This window comes from Euphorbia lathyris, chromosome 4, assembly GCF_963576675.1.
Source record: "Euphorbia lathyris chromosome 4, ddEupLath1.1, whole genome shotgun sequence".
Lineage (NCBI taxonomy): Eukaryota > Viridiplantae > Streptophyta > Magnoliopsida > Malpighiales > Euphorbiaceae > Euphorbia > Euphorbia lathyris.
In genome coordinates, this window is record NC_088913.1 from 96,202,562 (window position 1) to 96,222,311 (window position 19,750).

General features: G+C 35.0%; 2 protein-coding genes across 12 annotated transcripts; both read right to left on the reverse strand.

Moving 5' to 3' along the window:
- Positions 1 to 1,081: 1,081 nt before the first annotated feature.
- Positions 1,082 to 4,740, reverse strand: LOC136225561 (cell division control protein 2 homolog C-like). 11 transcript variants are annotated; one of them, XM_066013631.1, is made up of 7 exons: positions 4,481 to 4,740; positions 3,858 to 3,890; positions 2,768 to 2,833; positions 2,489 to 2,558; positions 1,854 to 1,950; positions 1,689 to 1,753; positions 1,082 to 1,347 (listed from the first exon to the last, which is right to left on the reverse strand). In XM_066013631.1, the coding sequence occupies exons 4-7, from the start codon at positions 2,551 to 2,553 to the stop codon at positions 1,242 to 1,244; spliced, it is 333 nt and encodes a 110-aa protein (XP_065869703.1). In that variant the 5' UTR covers positions 2,554 to 2,558; positions 2,768 to 2,833; positions 3,858 to 3,890; positions 4,481 to 4,740; the 3' UTR covers positions 1,082 to 1,241. The 11 variants fall into 11 exon arrangements, 10 of the variants coding, with proteins under 10 accessions (XP_065869703.1, XP_065869708.1, XP_065869707.1 ...); XM_066013636.1 differs by having other exon boundaries at positions 1,854 to 1,957; XM_066013635.1 differs by having other exon boundaries at positions 1,854 to 1,963.
- A 7,511-nt stretch (positions 4,741 to 12,251) lies between these two features.
- LOC136225580 (benzyl alcohol O-benzoyltransferase-like) lies at positions 12,252 to 14,830 on the reverse strand. The gene is made up of 2 exons (XM_066013660.1): positions 14,365 to 14,830; positions 12,252 to 13,561 (listed from the first exon to the last, which is right to left on the reverse strand). The coding sequence occupies exons 1-2, from the start codon at positions 14,815 to 14,817 to the stop codon at positions 12,659 to 12,661; spliced, it is 1,356 nt and encodes a 451-aa protein (XP_065869732.1). The 5' UTR covers positions 14,818 to 14,830; the 3' UTR covers positions 12,252 to 12,658.
- Positions 14,831 to 19,750: the final 4,920 nt, after the last annotated feature.

The window sequence follows — 19,750 nt, forward strand, 5'->3', positions numbered from 1 at the left end:
TTGGACCTGCTATAAGTTCTAATATTTTGTTGCAGTTTTGATCACATAGACCTTAATAACCATGTAGTATTTGGTTATTCACCATTAGATCTAGACTTATTAGAATCCTATGGTGGAGATTCAAAGCATCCTAAGGTTTAGATTTAATAAGCCTAGATATAAGTATGAATAACCAAATTCATTTGGTCATTAAAGTACATGTGAACATGACTGTGTTTTGTGTTTTGTTGAGTGAATCAGACATTTTAAACTTTGGATTGAGCAACGTCATCATCTCTACTAAATGGTTGGTCTCAGTGGTGAATACAAGATTATTCGGTTAGTGTGGCTGATTTTACATGTGCGTTCACAAAAAAAAAAAAAAAAAAAAATTGTTAAATCGAACTTGCTCAGTTTTATATATATATATATATATATATGTGTTATAATTTGAATGTTCAAGAACCAATTTTTAAGTATGAATATACAATTTCTCAAAATTAAGCTAGCACTACAAAAAAAATCACTTTCAAGTACGAAAAAAATCGTCCCCAAAAATATAAAAAATCGTTCCCTATACTTTCAGCGACAATTGTTTCGTCCCTATTTTTCGTCCTTGTTTCCTCCGTACCCGATTACATAGGGGACGAAAAAAGTGATGTCGTCCCCATTTAGAGGCACGACTGTCGTCCCTGTACTTAAGGACGACTATCATCTCTATTGAGAGAGACGATTGTCGTCTCCGTTCCCAAGGACAACATGTCGTCCCCGTTCTAAGGGACCACTATCGTCTCCGATTCTAGGGACAACATTTCATCCCTATTCCTAAGGACAACTGTCGTCTCTATTCATAGGAACGACATTTCGTCCCCGTTCCTAAGGACGACTGTCCTCCCTATTTTGTATGGTGACAAATTTTTGTCTCTACAATAAAAGACGACAATCATCCCCTAAAAATAATATGGTAATTATTAATTAATAATTACCATATTATTTTTAGGGATGATTTTCGTCTTTAATGCTATATAATTATTTTTAATTAACATATGTTGATCATTAAAGCTATATAATTATTTTTTGGGATTGCAGACTAAATTTAAGATAGCAAACAAGTTATAACTATATACATCATGTCATTCAAACAAAATTACAAGTACTATAAGTCTGATTATGGTACCAATATTGTCAAAATTATAACTAAAATTAACAAAATCCTAAAACATAACGAAAAATAGTTCACTAACATAGAAATCCACCTAAATTTATTTGTTGACTACGAGTAAGTTTCCACTGAACTCCTTGAACAACAGCATTAGCATCATCAAAAATAGTTGATGAGCTAGTGGTATCAAAGTAATTGAGCTGCACCTGTTACAGCAAAAACAGTTTCAGCATTTCAGCCTACAAAATCTCATCAAAAATAGGCTTAATACATAAGGAACCCGAGCTGCAGTACTTGGCCAAATAACCCGATTCTGAATTTTTGAAATATCTCATTAGCCCCTTGAAATTGCTTAAAGTAACATGATTAACCTCCAAAGACCTTAGTAGATCAAAGTGGAGATGTGAACAAGTTGAAACAACACACCACGTTAAGCAAGTTTAGGGCTAATGAGACATCTCCAAACATCATAAGGCAAATCGGATTATTGGCCAAGTACAAGGGCCCTAAATATATGAGCAGTGACAAGGTAAGAAATAGGATTTACTCCAAGGCCACTGGATTGTGGGCAATTGCTGCAGGAACTGCAGGTAATCCACAAGACATCACTTCCTGTATCAATTTGTACATTGAATACTCTCAAGAAAGGTTCAGTTTCTTGCCCTTCTAGCTTTTAACAATAACACAAATCAAAAGATGTAGTACTACTTACCAATAGAAGATCAACACCATCAGGTCCTAGAGCTGGAACAACGCGTATCAGGTTTTGAGGCTCCCATTGTGGATAGACATGCCAATCACTCAGTGAACTAACCCCTGCCACTGCTGTTCAATTAGAGTTCCCAACAATCTTCAAATGCCAAACAAAATAGGATAACATAAAAATGGGAGACGAGGACTAAAATAACACACAGTGAAGGAACAAATATTTGGGAACCGAATAAACCTTTATGGCTATAATATTGGGCTACATTACCAGTTTTTGAGATTCTGGAAAACCAAAATAATTCTCAAATTGTCAAGTTGGCAGACAGGATAGTTTCGTCCAAATCAAAGTTTATATTTGACAAATTAATCCAAATTTAACAAATTTTTACATACCGAAACTGATCGTGTCTCCAACTTCAAAGGTCATTTTCAACCTTAATTCCTCTTACCTTAAACAATGAACATTATGGTTGGTGTTCTCAAAATAACATGATGGTCCAATTTTGTGGAAATTGATTCATGTATACTCATAGTACTATTCTAGAAATTGGAAATTTGAAATGCAAGTCTTATGAACCGGGAAAAAGAAAACAAACAAAAGAAAAGGGAAGAAAGCAGTATCAAGGATTGAATCAACACCTAAAAATATGAAGCAACTGCAGGAACTCGGAATCGCCAGGAACCAGAGGTTGCCTTCTCACCATTTCAACTGACAAGACAAGGGTTGTCAAAAATTAGCAGTAACAAGAAACAATCATACGGGGAAAGATAAAAGAAAAATAAAACATGAAAGATTAAAAGTAAATTGATCAACATGGAGAACAACATTATGAGGAATACTGTTATGCTTCATAATTGCCAAAAATGGCATATATCCAATGCTATATAACCCAAAATAAGGACATTGAAATGGAGTACCTGACACATAGGTTGGCTGACTCGCTCATAAAATTTGCCAGTACCAGTCCTTGGAGCACTTAATACCTAAGCAATATTTATAGACACAAACTTGATCAATTCGAAAAAGAGTGATAGATCTTATCACATGCTCAAAGCAAACTTGCTGTAACTCAACACACTTAGTTCAAAATAAATCCACATCAAAACACAGTCGCAACTCGCACCAAACAGTCATTCAATTTCAATTGGAAAACCTCTAAAAATAAACAAAATGAGAGCATACTTAGGCAGCAGATATCAATTTTCTTTCAAACTTCAAAACAACAGAACTTCGGTGAACCAAAAAGAACTAGCTCTAAGTGTACAAGAGTGATAGGACACAGATATGTATAACAATAATAATCTCACACACTTCTTCCACTAGTAGATGACAGAACCCTTTCAGAATCACTAAGGAAGAGAGGAGCCCTTACAAATCAATATGGGTGACCTTCATGAATAATACACACAGTAAAACGTCAAAAAATAACAAAAGACAGGCAGTAAACACGGGAAACAAGTAATAATAGAAAGAATTGAAGCAATGCTTTAAACAAAGTAATAAGCTAACAAGTGGAAGCACACAAAGTCCGTGTTCCAAAAGATCAAAGAATAGAAGTGAAAAAAGAATCTAATACAAAATGCTTCTAAACAATGTGGTGCAACAATGTGAAAGGACGATTTTAAACATGTTTGCTAGAGAGAAAAAAAACAACAAATGCAAACTCGTCTCCTTGTGACAGTAGAAAAACTATTCTAAGACTTTCTTGATACACAAATAATATTAATATATACATAAAAAGATATACAAATAATCATTATCAACAAGATGCTCAGTTATCAGGTTTGACGAAAGCAGAATCAAAGAAACTGCAGAATTAAAAGCAGAGTCAATGCATAATTGAGGGAAAGAAAGTTGCTTGTCTTGAGAAAAAAAGAACATTTTTTAATCATTTCTGACCATTTCTTGATAACTAAAATCAACTCAGTAATCTCTTCAAAAAAAAAAAAAAAAAAACTAAGTAATCTCTTTTAAAATTTCCAACTCAAACGTTCATGAAGAAATTACCTTGCCCATATGATTCAGTTCCAACTCCAATAACTACAATATATAATTGTACAAATATGTCAAAAAGTCTATGAAAGAACATGTTTTCCCTAACATCAATTAATCATAACACAGAAACACTCTTGATTGAGTAAACTAAAATTTGACAGCAATGATAAGGAAGAACAAGGTTAAAGGAAAAAAAGAGAGATTAGATGCAAGGACACAAAGGTGGTAGCTGCAATGAACATTAATGAGGTTAGATTAACCTATATGAATTAACACTGAATTAATTCAGATAGGTTAATTTAAAATTAAAACCTTCAAATCTATAGTCATAGCAAATAAATAGAGATAAGGTCGACTGACGTGCATTTTTTCATTTCAGTAATGGCAACTTCAGTCATCTGCTTATTAGTAAAAAAATAACGTTTCTACAAGGTTTGTTCTCTGATTCTCTTAAATATTTGCTACCCTAACGAAATTCATCAAATTAAAAAACAAAAACCATGCGTTTATCTCAAAATTGTTCAAAACCCTAACAAAATCAATTCTATCAAATTAAAAAACAAAAACCATGCGATTGTCCCAAAAGTGTTCAAAATCCTAATAAAATCAATTCATCAAATTAAAAAACAAAAAACCTGTTTAGCTTCTATAGTCAGAGCCACCAGAGATACCAATGGAGGTAGCGAACTGTAGACCATGGAAGAAGTGAGAAAGATAGAAGCATAGGAGAAAGGGAAAGAGGGAGCGCTTGGATTGGGCAGAGACGAGTTTGATCGCATAGTGGGAGATAGAGGCCGTGGAGATCTCGTGAATGAGAAGAGGGATGTTGAATTTCAGAATTTTGTTTTGGGGGGAGTTGTTCCCGCCTACTATTTTGGCACAAATTAATGGGAGACTCTCAATGTTTGTCCCCTATTTTATTATTGAAAATTAATTTATTTTATATAAATATTCATTAATATAAATTTGTCCCCTATTCTAACCTTAAAATGTATTGGGCACTATATGAAAATTTGTCTCTGTTAATAATTAAAAATAGTATTTGAGGACAATATAGTTTAATTGTCTCTAACCATTTGTGCCCAAACCTTTCTTTTTTTGTAGTGTAGATTTCGTTTAAGAGTCCAAATATGTAAAAAAAAATTGGATTTAGGAAGGACCGAACAGGTAAAAAAAATTAAAAATTTTGATTTGAGAGAGCCTACCAAACCAAAAAAATTAATAATTTGGATTTAAGGATGGCATAACAGACCAAAAAAAATAGAAATTTGGATTTAGGGTAGTCTAATAGTCCAAAAAAAAAGAAATTTGGATTTATGGAGTACCTAATAGGCCCAAAATATTGAAATTTTGAATTTTGAACAAGTCTGACACTTAGGTGCTGATTGATAAAACTGAAAATTGAGTGCTGAAAAAATAAGTACTGAATTTTAAGCACCGTATATTATAAGTGCTGAAAATATTAAATGATTTAATTTTTATAAAATATTAGTTGATAATGTTTAACTTAAAATGTTAGAGGAGACGTCTCCTTTTAATGTCATAGTTAACGATTGTAGAGTTTTGCTTAACGAGCTTATTAGTAGCTCTATTGTTTTTGTAAGGCGCTCCGCTAATGGTTCGGCGCACGCCCTTGCGAGAAAGGTGGCCTCGGTTTCGTGTAGGGGTGAATGGCATGTCATTCCTCCTCCCTTTCTTTGTAACGCTTTAGAGGTTGATTCTTAATATATCTTTCTTCCTTTCTGTTAGCGATATTTTGCGAATATGCTAATTTCAACCTTGTCACGTGTGGTTAGGGTGCGGGCGTGCCAGAGAAATTATTTCTCAAAATATTAAAGACGGTTAAGTTTATGGAATTGCGCGCCAAAACTTGAAATCTTAAACGAAGCGATTGGCGAGGGACGCAAGGATTGAAAAAATCCCTCTTGGGTCTCTAGCGCCGTTATAGAAACTTTGCTAGATAAATTGTTTTTATTTAAGCTAAGCGGGTAAATTGAAGACGAGAAAATAAAGGAATTTAAAGTGCGAAATTGACACAAGATTTGGTGAAAAATCGGTATTTTATTAATTGAATAAGTGTTTGAAACATGAAATTGGAAATGAATTACAATTGAAAAACTTCTATACTAAACATATAGCTGATTCAATTGAAATGGAATAGCAAATCAAATACAAGGAATTGAAATGCAATTAAAATAAATTGGAATTCAACAACAAACTCGGAGCCACAATAGCTATCTCGGATTGATGTTGAATTTTGGCGTCGGCGTGAGGTCCTTGGAGAGCTGCAATCGGTCGGGCCCGTACGGTATGTGCTTGGTGCAATGGCAAAACGTTGGTAGGCAAATGGGGCAGATTTAGACCTTAACTTCGGGAGCTTGGTTTGGGTGTTTAAGAATTCGGAATTGGACGAGTAAATAGTGTAAATTGAACTTCAGAATGTCAGGAACAACTTTGTAGAAGGGATCGAAGGCTAAAACGGACTTTAAATAGACGTAATTGAGGATTGAAAATGACTGGACGAATCTGGAAAAATCTGGGCAGAATAGCTAAACGAATTTGGGGTGCAAAGATTAATTTGTAAATATAGTTTCGGGACACGGAATTGGGAAATTAAATACACTAGATTGAAATTCAGGACGTTAGGAACAACTTTGTCGAAGGGATCGAAAGCAAAAAATAACGTTAAATGGACGGAATTTGGCTTTGAAAAAGGTTGGACGAATCTGGAAAATTAATTTGGAAAATGGAATTCTAATTGGAAATTGAGCAGAGTAACAGCTTAGAAATGCTAAATTGAATTGAAAAAACTTGAAAAGAGGCTATTGGAACTTGAATTGGAGCTAAAGAAAGCTTAAAAGAGAATCGAAGCTAAGAAAAAGCGAAGAACGAAAAAAGAAGAACTTGAAGAACTTGAAGAACTAGAAGCTAAGAACTTGAAAACTAAGAACTAGAAAAGAGAGAGCATTGAAAGGGACCTTTAGGAAGGGGATTGTGTTTGTGTTGAGTGTGAAAAATAAGGAAGGGGAGGGGGTCTATTTATAGTTTTTTAGAGTGGCATTTTGGTAAATAATCAGTGGTATTTTGGTAAATAATCAGTGGTATTTTGGTAAATAGTCACCAACTAACTTAACCAAACTCAACTAACTCTAATTAACTAACTTAACCTCCTCAAACTGCCGTTAACTGCTTCTGGACGAGACGACACGCCCCGCGTATGCTCTGCTACGCCCTGCGTGTTGGCGGACATTAGGCCTAGTGCGTTTCATTGATGGTTTTCACGCATGGCGTCTCTGGTGTCGCGTCCCGCGTGAAGGATTACGCCCCGCATATGGAGGACACGCCCCACGCAGTGTCGGACTCTCTCGTGGGTTGAAGGTTAATTTACACGTGTATTTTTTATTATTATTTTCTAGACAAAAATAGAAACTATACCCTAAATTAAACATAAGTTTTCTATATACATAAAAATAAAATTTATTTTATTTTGGGCCAACAGTTTCAAAAAAAAAAAACTTAAAATGTTAAGTTAAATATTTTGACTTATCAAAATAAGTGGTTCTTAACTTAATTAATTAATTTAAGTGGTGGAAAAACAACCGTTATCAAACGCACTTAAATTAAATAAGTGCTTAACATTTTAATTTAAGCAATTAAGTGTTTTATCAAACAATGCCTTAATGTGCCATTTTGGAGTGGCTAATTCAACATCCCGATATATTTTGTTTTGAGATAGGAGGCCGAAACTATCCGGGGTCAAGGTGGTTCCGGCGGCCGGAGGGCCCTGGGCCCCCCTGTCTACGCCCCTGGTTGGTCTTTCAACATATTGTTTAGCTTATTCTCAAATCTTTTCATTACTTGTTTCGGCAAGCATAGTGGCAACATTATCCCATTTTCTCCATTTCTATTTTTTGTATGGCATATGACTCCCAGTTATTGGCCCCGCAGTGATCAGGCCCACCATATACGGTTACACCTCATCCAAAATCAACCTTTTCAAATCCCGTATATCTCTAATCTGGCACAATGTAGCTCATCATATTGACCTTTATATTTGTTAGAGTTTGGGCATAACTTTCAATTTTGATTTCGTTCTCCTTAGCATTTCGTACCAACTGTAGTGTATAATTTAATGGATTCTCTATTATTTCCTTTGCAATTGATTTTGATATTTGAATGATAATTGCATTTCCATAATAATCAGTTGGTAGTTTAAGTTTGCTAACCAAATTAACTAACCAAATCAAACTTATACATGGCAGACTTAGTTGTTTTTTTGTAATTGTATTAGTAACGCATTAAATATCTTAGACATAATTGATGTTTGGAAGTTCTGACAGTTAAATAACAATCAAGCCATCCTTTTCAAATTTCCGATAACTTAAGGCTAAATTTAATCAGGTTTTAGAAATGTTATGGTTAAATTTAGACCATTTTGTACGTTATGACAAAATTTATATTTCAATTAAAACATTAAGGTCAAATTTTGCCCTTATCCCAAAATAAATTTGAATACTATTCTTGGAGTTCACCTATGAGCTAATTTTTTGAGTTAAGTCGTTTTTTACATGTTATCAAAATCTCTTACATGAAACGTCAAGCATTCAAATCTGGAAACTCCAACCCGTAAGGACATTTGTATATCCCAATATTTAATAAATACTATTTGTTAACATTAATTTTTAGATTAAATGGTTTTTATAATACTCGAAACCTCATATATCAATAGAATTTAGACATACGATCGATTTGTGTGCTGCGTTATGAACGGATGCTCTAAGCTTCAACGAGATAGACTATAGATAAGTATAAATACATTTCTCTTAGGGGGCTACCGACCGCAACACCACCCATCTTCAGGGATAGTGCTAACAATCGGGGGACCCTGCCCCCAGACTCTGGACTGGATCCTGTTAGAGATTATTATAAGATCTATTATTGGATTTTAACTACTAGCTAGTTTGAACTTTTAGTTCAATTGGTTCCATGACATGGTATCAATTAAAAACACATAGTAGGATGCGCTTGTGTACATGCTGCAAGTCCATAGGACATTTGCGTGTAAGGGTGTGTCAAAGATTAATATAAGACCTATGATTGAGACTTAACTATCAACTTGAGCTTTTATTTTAGACCATACGTATATTTTGGATAATTTGTAAAGTCATTCTTTCTAATTGTACCAAATCGGCCCCTTTTGGGATAAAGAGTCACGACAACATTTTTAAAGAAATTACTGAATTTGTGAACTGCAAAAGCAAAAACTCATGTCTGCAAACTTTTAATCGATCAAATTACAAAGTTTGTTTTTGTAATTTCCTAAATAATTTAATATTTTGGATAATTTATAAAGTCAATATTTTAATTGCTCCAAAAGCTCCTTTTTTGAGTAAATAGTCATGACAATAATTTTTGAAGGAATAACTGAGTTTTTAAACTGTAAAAAGTAAAAATTCTAGTATATAAGCTTTTAAACCACGTGTTTGCAAATCGGTTAAACTATAAAATTTATTTTTATAATTTTCTCTAAATAATTTAGTTACTATTTTTCTCAACTTAGTCCGAAAGAGAGAGATATTGTTTTATCTTACATCAAAATTAAACAGTGTATTTTGAATAAATGTAAAGTCATTATTTTTTAATCGCTTCATGTCGCCCTTTTGAATAAATAGCCACGATAACTAATAATTTTAAAAAAAAAAGACTGAGTATGCTAGTTTTTAAAATACCAATGTTATCTTATTTTTGTCTTTTTTAAAAGTTTTAAAATTTTAAAAGTTCCATCACAAAGTTTGGCATGAGTCATCATTCAAATGCTTTATATTTATGCTTTATACTATCTATTGTTGAATATATAGTTTGCTATACAGGAATAATACGGAGATAGAGAGAGATAAGTAATAGACACAATATTGATTTGAATCACCTTAATGATTATGGCTCTGAAGCCTTGTATTTATAGTGAGCCAATTGTAGTTTGTATAGGAATACAATACATAAGTATAAGAGTATTGAAACTCTACCTAGCTAGTGATCATATAGACAAATTGAGACTCTAACTAGATAGGAATCTATTTACATGATAATAAGAACATTATCTCTAACACCCCCCCACCCCCCCTCAAGCCGATGGCGGGCATGAACAAAGAGGCGAGAGCGTAGCATCGTGAAGCGAGCAGGAGCTAGCGGCTTGGTGAGTATGTCTGCAACTTGATCATCAGTTGGAATGAATCGGACGATGAGAAATCCATTTTGAACTTGTTCTCGGACAAAGTGATAATCCAGCTCAATGTGTTTCGTACGAGCATGGAATACTGGATTTGAAGTGAGATAAATTGCTTCAACATTGTCACACCATAACTGAACCGGGGTGGGTAAAGGGAAGCCCAAATCCGAGAGAAGTGATTTGAACCATAGGAGTTCTGCCGTGGCATTTGCCACTGCCTTGTATTCACTCTCAGTGGAGGATCTGGCTATTATTGGTTGCTTGCGAGTCTGCCACGATACAATGCTAGATCCAAGGTAGACATAGAAAGCACCCGTGGATCTTCTATCATCAGGACACCCTCCCCAATCACTATCTGAGTAACAGTGAATGTGATCTAGTGGTTTGATGGACATGACTATCCCAAAGTCTGATGTGCCTTGAATGTAGCGTAGGACCCTCTTGACTCCTTTCTAGTGTTCATCAGTTGGACAGTGCAGGAACTGGTATAATTTGTTAACTACAAATGCAATGTCAGGACGAGTGAATGTTAAATATTGAAGTGCTCCCACAATGCTTCGATATTCATCTCTAGAGGGTAAACTAATGTCGGGCTCTTTTGAAAGCATTGGTGTGGTGGCCATGGGAGTCAATGCAGGTTTGGAGTCAATCATCTTCACTCTGTCTAGAATGTCAGCCACATACTTGGCCTGACACAGGTGAATGCCATCTTTCTCATATCTTATCTCAATTCCCAGAAAGTATTCTGCCTTGCCAAGATTACGAATGAGAAACTCCTGTTCAATGGCTGCAATTGTGTTAATGATGTGTGCAGGGTGGTTACCTATTATGAGGATATCATCAACATAGCACAAAATGTAGGTCTTTTCAGTGTCGGTGCGTCTGATGAACAGAGAGTTGTCAGCCTGTGACATCTTGTACCCAAGTGAGAGGAGGAATGTTCGAAGCCGTGTGAACCATTCTCGCGGTGCTTGCTTTAACCCATAAAGACTCTTTTTTAGAAGACAGACATGATCCGGTCGGTCACTGTCCCGAAATCCTTGTGGTTGTTCCATATAGATTGTCTCAGATAAGTTTCCATGAAGAAACGCATTAGAGACGTCTAGTTGATTAGTGAACCAGTTGTTTGCTGCTGCAATGGCAAACACAGACCGAATGGTTGTAGCCTTGATTACTGGACTAAATGTCTCTTTGTAGTCAATCCCAGCTTTTAGAGTGAATCCCCGTGCTACTAGACGAGCTTTGTATCTAGAGGTGATGACATGTTGATCATGTGGTCTTGGTACAAGTTGTCAGGTGCCATTGTCAAGAAGAGCTTGAATCTCGTCAGACATTACCGTGCGCCATTCGGGTTGTTTGTTGGCTTTGCTGAAGCACGTGGGGTCCACTGTGCCATTATCTCTAACATCTATTAGGTTGTGTTTGATTCCATTCATATTAAGAAAAGGCTAAAAACATAATAAATTCATTAAAATTTTGAAAATCATTCCTCAATTTTCTTAAAATTTTAATTTTAATTTATATTGATTGTCTCGTTAATGGCTTCATTAGTAAATAAAGCTTAATGTTGTAAACAAAGGTCTAACTTACCCAAAAGGTGCCTCAAATGGTGAGGATTGTCTCACATATTTAAGGAGTCATATAGCTTCTTCATTTAGCAATGTGGGATGTCTAACACGCCCCCCTCAAGTCTATTTGGTGCGTGATGCTAATATCAGCAGGAGCCTCAACATTGAACATGGCTCTGATATCATGTAAATAAATGTCTAACTCACCCAAAAGGTACGTCAAAAGATGAGGATTGCCTCACATATTTAAGGAGTCATATAGCTTCCTCATTTAGCAATGTGGGATGTCTAAAAAATGCGTTTAAAAATTAAAGTTAAAAGATTTTATCTTTATAATTTTAAAAATTTAGGGGTTTTGCACAAAACAGTCCATTGGATCATCAAAAAACTTCTGTTGTTCAGGCATAAAAATATGAACAACAAAACTAAGCTAGCAAATATGCCAAAGAGCGTCGACGAAAGTTCAAAGCCCTACAACCATTTGGCTAATACCATTTGACACGTAATCTAGTTAAGATAACACATCAGCTAGTCAGCATGTCATGTTATCAAGTTAATATGTCATTTTAGCAAAAGTCACATCACGCCATCAAAGGCAATATGTTCACGGCATCAAAGTCAACGTATCGTTCTTATTTGTCTTGATAAGCTGCAAATAAAGTATACAATAAAAAAAAAAAAAAAAGGGCGGCCCGGTCGCATTACGCGTCCCCGCTGAGCGAGGGTCCGGGGAGGGGTCCCACCACAAGGGTGTATTGGGGGCAAGCCTTCCCTTGCCAATTTAATTGGCAAGAGGCCGCTCCTAAGACTCGAACGAGTATTACAAACTAATTTCTCTCACATAATGCTTAGATTTATTAATTGTTTCCATAAAGTCACACACTCTAATGTAGAAATTACATTTAATAGGGAAAAAATTTAGGATAGTCTGAATCCAAATGAACTATTACGGAAGACTTGACAGAAACTTATTTTTTATTCTGCTATAAGTTCTAATTTTTTTTGGTGGATCGGACATTTTAAAGCTTGGATTGAACAACATCATCATTTCTACCAAATGATTGGTCTTTCAACATATTGTTTAGTTCATTCTCAAATCTTTCCATTACTTCTTTCGGCAAGCATAATGGCAACATTATCCCATTTTCTCCATTTTTACTTTTATATGGCATATGGCTCCCAGATATTGGCCCGCAGTGATCAGGTCCACCATATACAGCTTTACCCCATCCGAAATCCACCTTTTCAAATCCTGTATATCTCCAATCTGACACAATGTAGCTCATCATGTTGACTTTCATAGTTGTTAGAGATTGGGCATAACCTTCAAGTTTGATTTCCTTGTCCCTAGCATTTCGTACCAATTGTAATGTATAACTTAATGGATTTTTTATTATTTCCTTTGCAGTTGACTTTGTCATTTGAATGACAATTGCATTTCCATAATAACCAGGTGGTAGTTTAAATTTGCTACGCAAATCAACCGACCAAATCAAACTTGTCTCTTCCATAGGATGTGATTGAAATGCAACAACACGACACTTCCAAACTGATGTAATTACTATTTCAAAAGAAGAACAATGGTGAAGGTGGGGAGGGACACGTCTCCGTAATGCTGAGATTTCAGTTGGCCCCAAGAAGAAAGTTCGATAACAAAGGTCTTGTTCAAGTGGAAATTTAAGATCGTTACTACGGTCACCAGAGATATTCGTACCTGATTCAGGAAGAGGGTATGTGAGTTTTTGTGGATCAGTGGTGGAGTTAAGGATATGTCTTTCCCATATTGGAAGAACGGATGGGGAAGTTGCTCCTCTTGCCATTTCTCCGATTGCAGACATAAACTGAACTACACCAGAAGCGTCACTTATAGTGTGATTGCAACGGAGAGCAAAAATAAAACCTCCACACTTTAGTCGTGTTACCTGTCAATTAATATATGAAAATAATCAAATATTACTAACGTAACAAAAAATATCAAATATTACTAATAAAGTTCCTAACTAGAACTTTTATAGTAGATTGAGTGCATCGAACCCGACCGATAAAAAAAAATGAGATGTGTATTGAATGATTGAGGTAAATAAAAAAGATTATCACAACTGTATTAGTAAAATCTAATAAACCAAGATCATAATAGAATTTCTCATATAAAAACATTAAAAACTTACTATTATATTAACATTTTGAAATAAATGGTTGTTTAATAATATTAGTAAAGTCAGTAGTGTTCACATGTATCGTAAATAACTAAATGAATTTGGACATTCACCGTTAGATCTAGATTTATTAAAATAATAATGTTTAAATTTAATAAGTCTAAATCTAACAGTAAATGATCATATTCATTTGGTCATTCGGGGTTCAGGTCAACATTATTACTAGTAACAGAGAGTCTTGATCTCGTATGTTAAAGATAAATTAAATACTATTCTTGAAGTTCACCTAATTTTTTGGGCTAAATGGTTTTTTACATATTATCAAAATCTCTTAATAAACGTAAAGCGTTCAAATCCGGAAACTCCAACCCGTGGCATGTCCCGGTATGTCAAAATAAAATCAATACTATTTTTTAACATCGTATATTTGCCAAAAATATTTAGATTAAATGGTCTTTTAATACTCAAAATCTCATATATATCAATAGAATTTAAACACACGATTGAGTGTGCCGTGTATAACACGGCCACCCTAAGTTTCAACGGATATATAAACGTATAAAGAATACCTGAACAAGCACGAGAGGCGAGTTAAAAATCTCACTAGAGCCGGGAACATCAAAAAGCAATTGATCCAAGTATGGAAACGGAGGTGCAAGTGGATAACCGAATTGTTCAAGAGTAACATCCGCATATGCCTCAGTAAATAAAACACCTTCGCCGGTACATTCGACAACAAGTTTTCCCGACGGATTTTCTCTAAGCCGACCGGCAAACGGATAGTAAAAAACAAGTGTTTGAGCAATTGCCTTTCTTATAACCTCAACAGGATCTACACCATTCTTAGAGGGATTGTGAGGATAAAATCCTAAGCCAGGAATATGAATTCTAAAACATTCTAAGTTCTCTAGATTGGATAATGGCTTGAATTCATAAGGGGTAGGCTTCGCCGGAGTCACCAGTTCCGGTGAACACCTCTGAACTTTGAAGTTTAGGGACGTCGGAGATTTAGTCTCTAACATGGTTTATTGTAAGTTGTTCTGATCTGTAATATGTATATATATATATTGATTTTTGTTTGTTGTTTCACATTAATAAATAATTTAATTACTATTTTTGTCAACATAATTCGAAGGAGAGAGATAATATTTTATTTTACATCAAATCTGGTTTTGTTTTTATTGTGAAATTGTCAACTTAAATCGACAAAAAGATAATATTATCTAATTAGGTCGGATTTGATTCCATTTATATTAAAAAAAAAAGGCTAAAATATAATAAATTCATTGAAGTTTTAAAATTTTAAAAAAATTCACCATCTACTTTTCAGATTCAACCTTTAAATTTTAATTTTCATTTATATTAAAGTTCATAAACTTTATCTTTATGCTAACCGAGTATCTCAACTTTGACTATGAGTCCAGGGCGGATACAGGGGCCTGGGGGCCGGGCCCCTCCGTCCGCCGAAATTTCCATGGTTACGAGTAGTTTCGGCCCCTCTTAATATTAGTAATAGTCTATATAGACTCTATATAGTAATATTTCATTGTTTAAAAGTAGATGAGATGGTTGAAAACATTTGCATTTTTTTAAAAGGTATAGGTTCAATTCCCCCCGACCTCAATTTATTTTAGAAAGTGTTTATTTATTTAAATTTTATTTTTTAATAATTATAAAACTATGGTACCATTATTAATTAATTTATTTATTTTCATAACACTTTTGAACTCATTTTTATTATGTCTTTTCTATTAAAAAAATAATTTATTATTTTTGAGACTCAAACAACTGAATTTCTAAATTAAATTTTAAAATTTTAAAACTAAAAATAAAAAAATATAAGAATGTTATAATTTTTTTAGAAACTAGCATTGAACTAATACAAAAAATTAAATATATCTCATTACGTGTTAAGCTTGTCCAAAATTCAAAATTTCAATATTTTGGACCTATTAGGTACTCCATAAATCCAAATTTCTAATTTTTTTTTGCCTGTTAGGCCTTTCTAAATCTAAATTTCTAATTTTTTTGATCTGTTAGGCATCCATAAATCCAAATTTCTAGTTTTTTTTCCTCTTAGGCCTCCTTAAATCCAAATTATTAATTTTTTTTGGCCTGGTAGGCCATCTGAAATCAATTTTTTTTAATTTTTTTACATGTTCAGCCCTCCCTAAATCCAATTTTTTTTACTATTAGGACTATTAAACGAAATCTAGCTTAATTTTGAAAAATTGTACACTAATACTTAAAATTGGTTCTTGATCGTTCAAATTATAACACGCATATATACAAAAAAAAAAATTAAGCAAGTTCGATTTAGCAAAAAAAAAAAGTTCCCCAACGCACATGTAAAATCGGCCCCCCCAACCGAGTAATCCTGTATTCGCCACAGTATGAGTCTATATGTTTTGCCAAGTCTTTCGGAATCAACCTATAAAATAGAACCAAAGTCAGAGAGGGATCGAAGTCCAACAAACCCGCTCTATGCCTAAGTCAGTAGAGGCTTTAGGAAGATGATAACATTGTGATATTATCCCAAGGATCAAAAGGGATATTCGCCTAAAGAACGTCACATGTTGGTCGCCTGATACGGGAACTCCGCGGCGTATCGAAGTAAAGAGATCCGACGGACGGATCACCTAGGACTCACCCAGAGAGACCCGCGGGCGAACCTGTGAGGCGAATCTCCATAAGCTCTCAATCCGCCATTAGAACGGCTGAGCCGATCCGGCAATAAAGACCATTAATGCGCTATTAATTAGCTAACCGCCAACTTAAGGGTAACCTGTAACCGCCATTAATGGGACATTAATGGAGACTTTCTAGTTACTGAAGGTTACAACTTCATGACTATATATAACCTACGTCTCAGGCTATGAAGGTACACATTCACTTACCCTCTGTCAATTCAGTTTGTTCTCTTGTTCATCCTTACTGACTTTGGCATCGGAGCTTCCCCCGTCGAACCCAACGACGCCCCCACAGGGACGGAAGCTGATCGGAATTTCTCCACAAGTCATCAGAAGAGTTGAAGAGTAAGACTAGATCTGAGATTATAATGTTAATGTATGAGTGGGTGTGACTATACCTTTCTATTTATAGAGATAGATTTGAACCCTTCATCATCTAAGAATCTATGTTGCTTTAGGACTCTTTCCTGCATTATAGGAGTCTAACTTTGGGAGAAGTTATTCATGGCATGGAGTCTTTGACCAAGCTGCATGGGTGGTTCCCTGCTTGGGGAATTTCCATGGTAGTCGTTTGTATGATGCGAAGGTCTAGACTGCTACACGTGGTCGTTGATCTGAAGGATCTTTATGGTGCCACGCGCCTGCTATCTTTTAATACGATATCATACGTCCCCTCCCCCATCTTCTTTTTCGAATCCTCGCAGATTTCAACAAATGGGGAGAATTAAAGCTTTATCCCTTCCTTCAGTTTCATGCCTTCGGTCAGTAGTTTTCTTTTTAAACGGGTCGCTCGCATTTCCTCGGGAATTGTTGTTGTCTTTGGCATGTGTTAGTCTAAATGGCATGTTTTAGCTAGCCTCGTTTTTTTGCACCTGTCAGGAATTTTGAAACAATGGCAAAGTTTTAATAATTACGATCACTAATGATATCATCGTTTGGGTTTTCTCATCGTTTCTTTTGTTCTTCCATTATAAAGGCGTTGTTGCTTTCTATCTCTGGTTTGTACTGTTTTTGCCTTTTGAGAGCTTTTTCATCTGCATTTCCCATAACTCTCTTATCTACCTTCTTCAAGCTTTGACATGTCTTCTTTTCCTCAGTAAGTTACTTTTCTGTTGCATTTCTTCCTTTCTGCTCTTAGTGCTTTACTTTTTCTCGTGATGGGTCGCAAGAGATTGCTGGCTGAAGAGGGCTCTGATTCTAAAAAGAAGGTCATTGTTCCAAAACCTAAAAATTCCGAGCAACCTTCTATTATGAGTGACATTTCTGTAACAGAGTTGGTTTCTCTATATTCGAAATTTGCACATCTAGGTTTCACAGCTCCTAATCCTGACTAAGTGATAACCAAGGCTCATGGGTGATATCTAGGCTTTTACAAATTATTTTGGAAAACAGAGTCTGACTTCCCTTTTCTTTGGGTATTGTTAATGTTCTGACGAGTTTGACATTTTCCCTACCTTTATCTCCATAAATGGTTAGATATATCTGCTAGGTTTAGTGAAAGTATGTGAGGATGTGGGCATCAAGATGATGGGATCCTTGTTCCTCTATATCTGGACTCCTTAGATGAGGCCGAACAATGATTCTTTGTGGATATCTGATGCGCCTCTAGTATAGCGGTAAGTTATATGTAATGTTGTGTGTGTGTTACGATTATGATCTTTCTGTTAGGGATTATAGCCAATTAATCAACTGTAGCGCAGCGGAATTGCGGTTTAAAATTTATTTCTAATCCCTTATAACTTGATCTTTGTCCGTTAACCATTGATTGAATAAAACCTTTTGATCCGTTTATGGTAAAACTTACCCGGACTGTCTCTAGATACGGTTGAAGAATCTACAAAATAGTAAGATCTCCGTAGTCAGGTGCACGAACAGCTATCGAGCCAGAACCGGTGCTAGCCGAAGAACGAACGAAGAACGGGAGAGATTTTGATATTGGCCAAAAATTCCTCTCTTTTCTTTTTGGTAGTGGGCGAATTCAATATTGCTTAACAGCAATATGTTGGCCAAACATGCTTGTGTTTTTAATTTATATATATAGTGTATTCCTAAACCTAGTTGGTTTAGGGTTAATTGGTTAATTATAAAACTAATCCAATCCTAACCTAATCACTTAAATAAATACCAATAGTATTTATTTTATGCAATTAGTTATAATTGGATTATTTAATTACCCCAATTAAACAAACAACACTCATTAATAAATTGTCGTATTAATTTAATTAATTATTCACCGAATGCAATTTTATTAATTTACAAATTAATTAATTACATCCCGCAAACTAATTAATCAATTAAACACTCAATCCCTAAAACCATTAATTAATTACCTTGATACAAAGTATCAATTAATCAATTAATCAATCACTAATTAATTACCTTGACATTTTACTGTCAATCAATTAATTAATTTCATCTCTCCAATGTACCGTTCTATAAGTTCTAACTCAGATGTTCAATGTGCACGATCCTATGGGACTGTCATTAGCTAGCAGTAGGCTCACGGCCCACAGACAGTAAGTGGGTTCTAGCAAACCATTACTGCCCCTAACCAAGACAGAATTTCAGCAGTCTAAAGATGCAGAGACCTTGTAGTTATCTCTTAATGTCTTTTACCATTTGATATCTATTATAAACTAGAGGCATGGCGGCTGTCATCCTCTCTGATGTTTATGATATTTCTTGATCTTAAGTAGATTAATGAATCAGATAAGTAAACTACTTATCAGGGTGTGGCCACACACTTATTAATCTCACTTATCAAGTGCCCTGTGATATCATCTCACTGTTATGTGAGTGGTAATTCCATCACTTCACTATCAATACCAACATGTTCACATGTTCACCCAATCATACCCGTATTTGGCATCCTGTTACAGACCTGTTAGGCGTATGTCAAAGTGAACCGGATCCCACATCGATATTATAATGAAATCTGGTCTGAAGACAGTTAGAGACCTACTTAAGAAAAACTAATGACACAACCACCATGTAGTTTTCTCGGACGGATCGATCCAGTCACATGTATACAACATGTACCCATATTCACAACTGACTTATCAAGTGCTATGGCTAGTATCAATTACTACCATACAGTCGTCGAATATACAAGTCTGTGGTCCTAATCATTCCCATGATAGAATAGACTTGGGATATGGTTTTACGATTATCAATCAATGGATTCTCTATTCATATTATAGCACAAGATATAAATGAGCTAGATTAATGCTTTTATTAATGTGACACAAATACATTTTATAAGAAC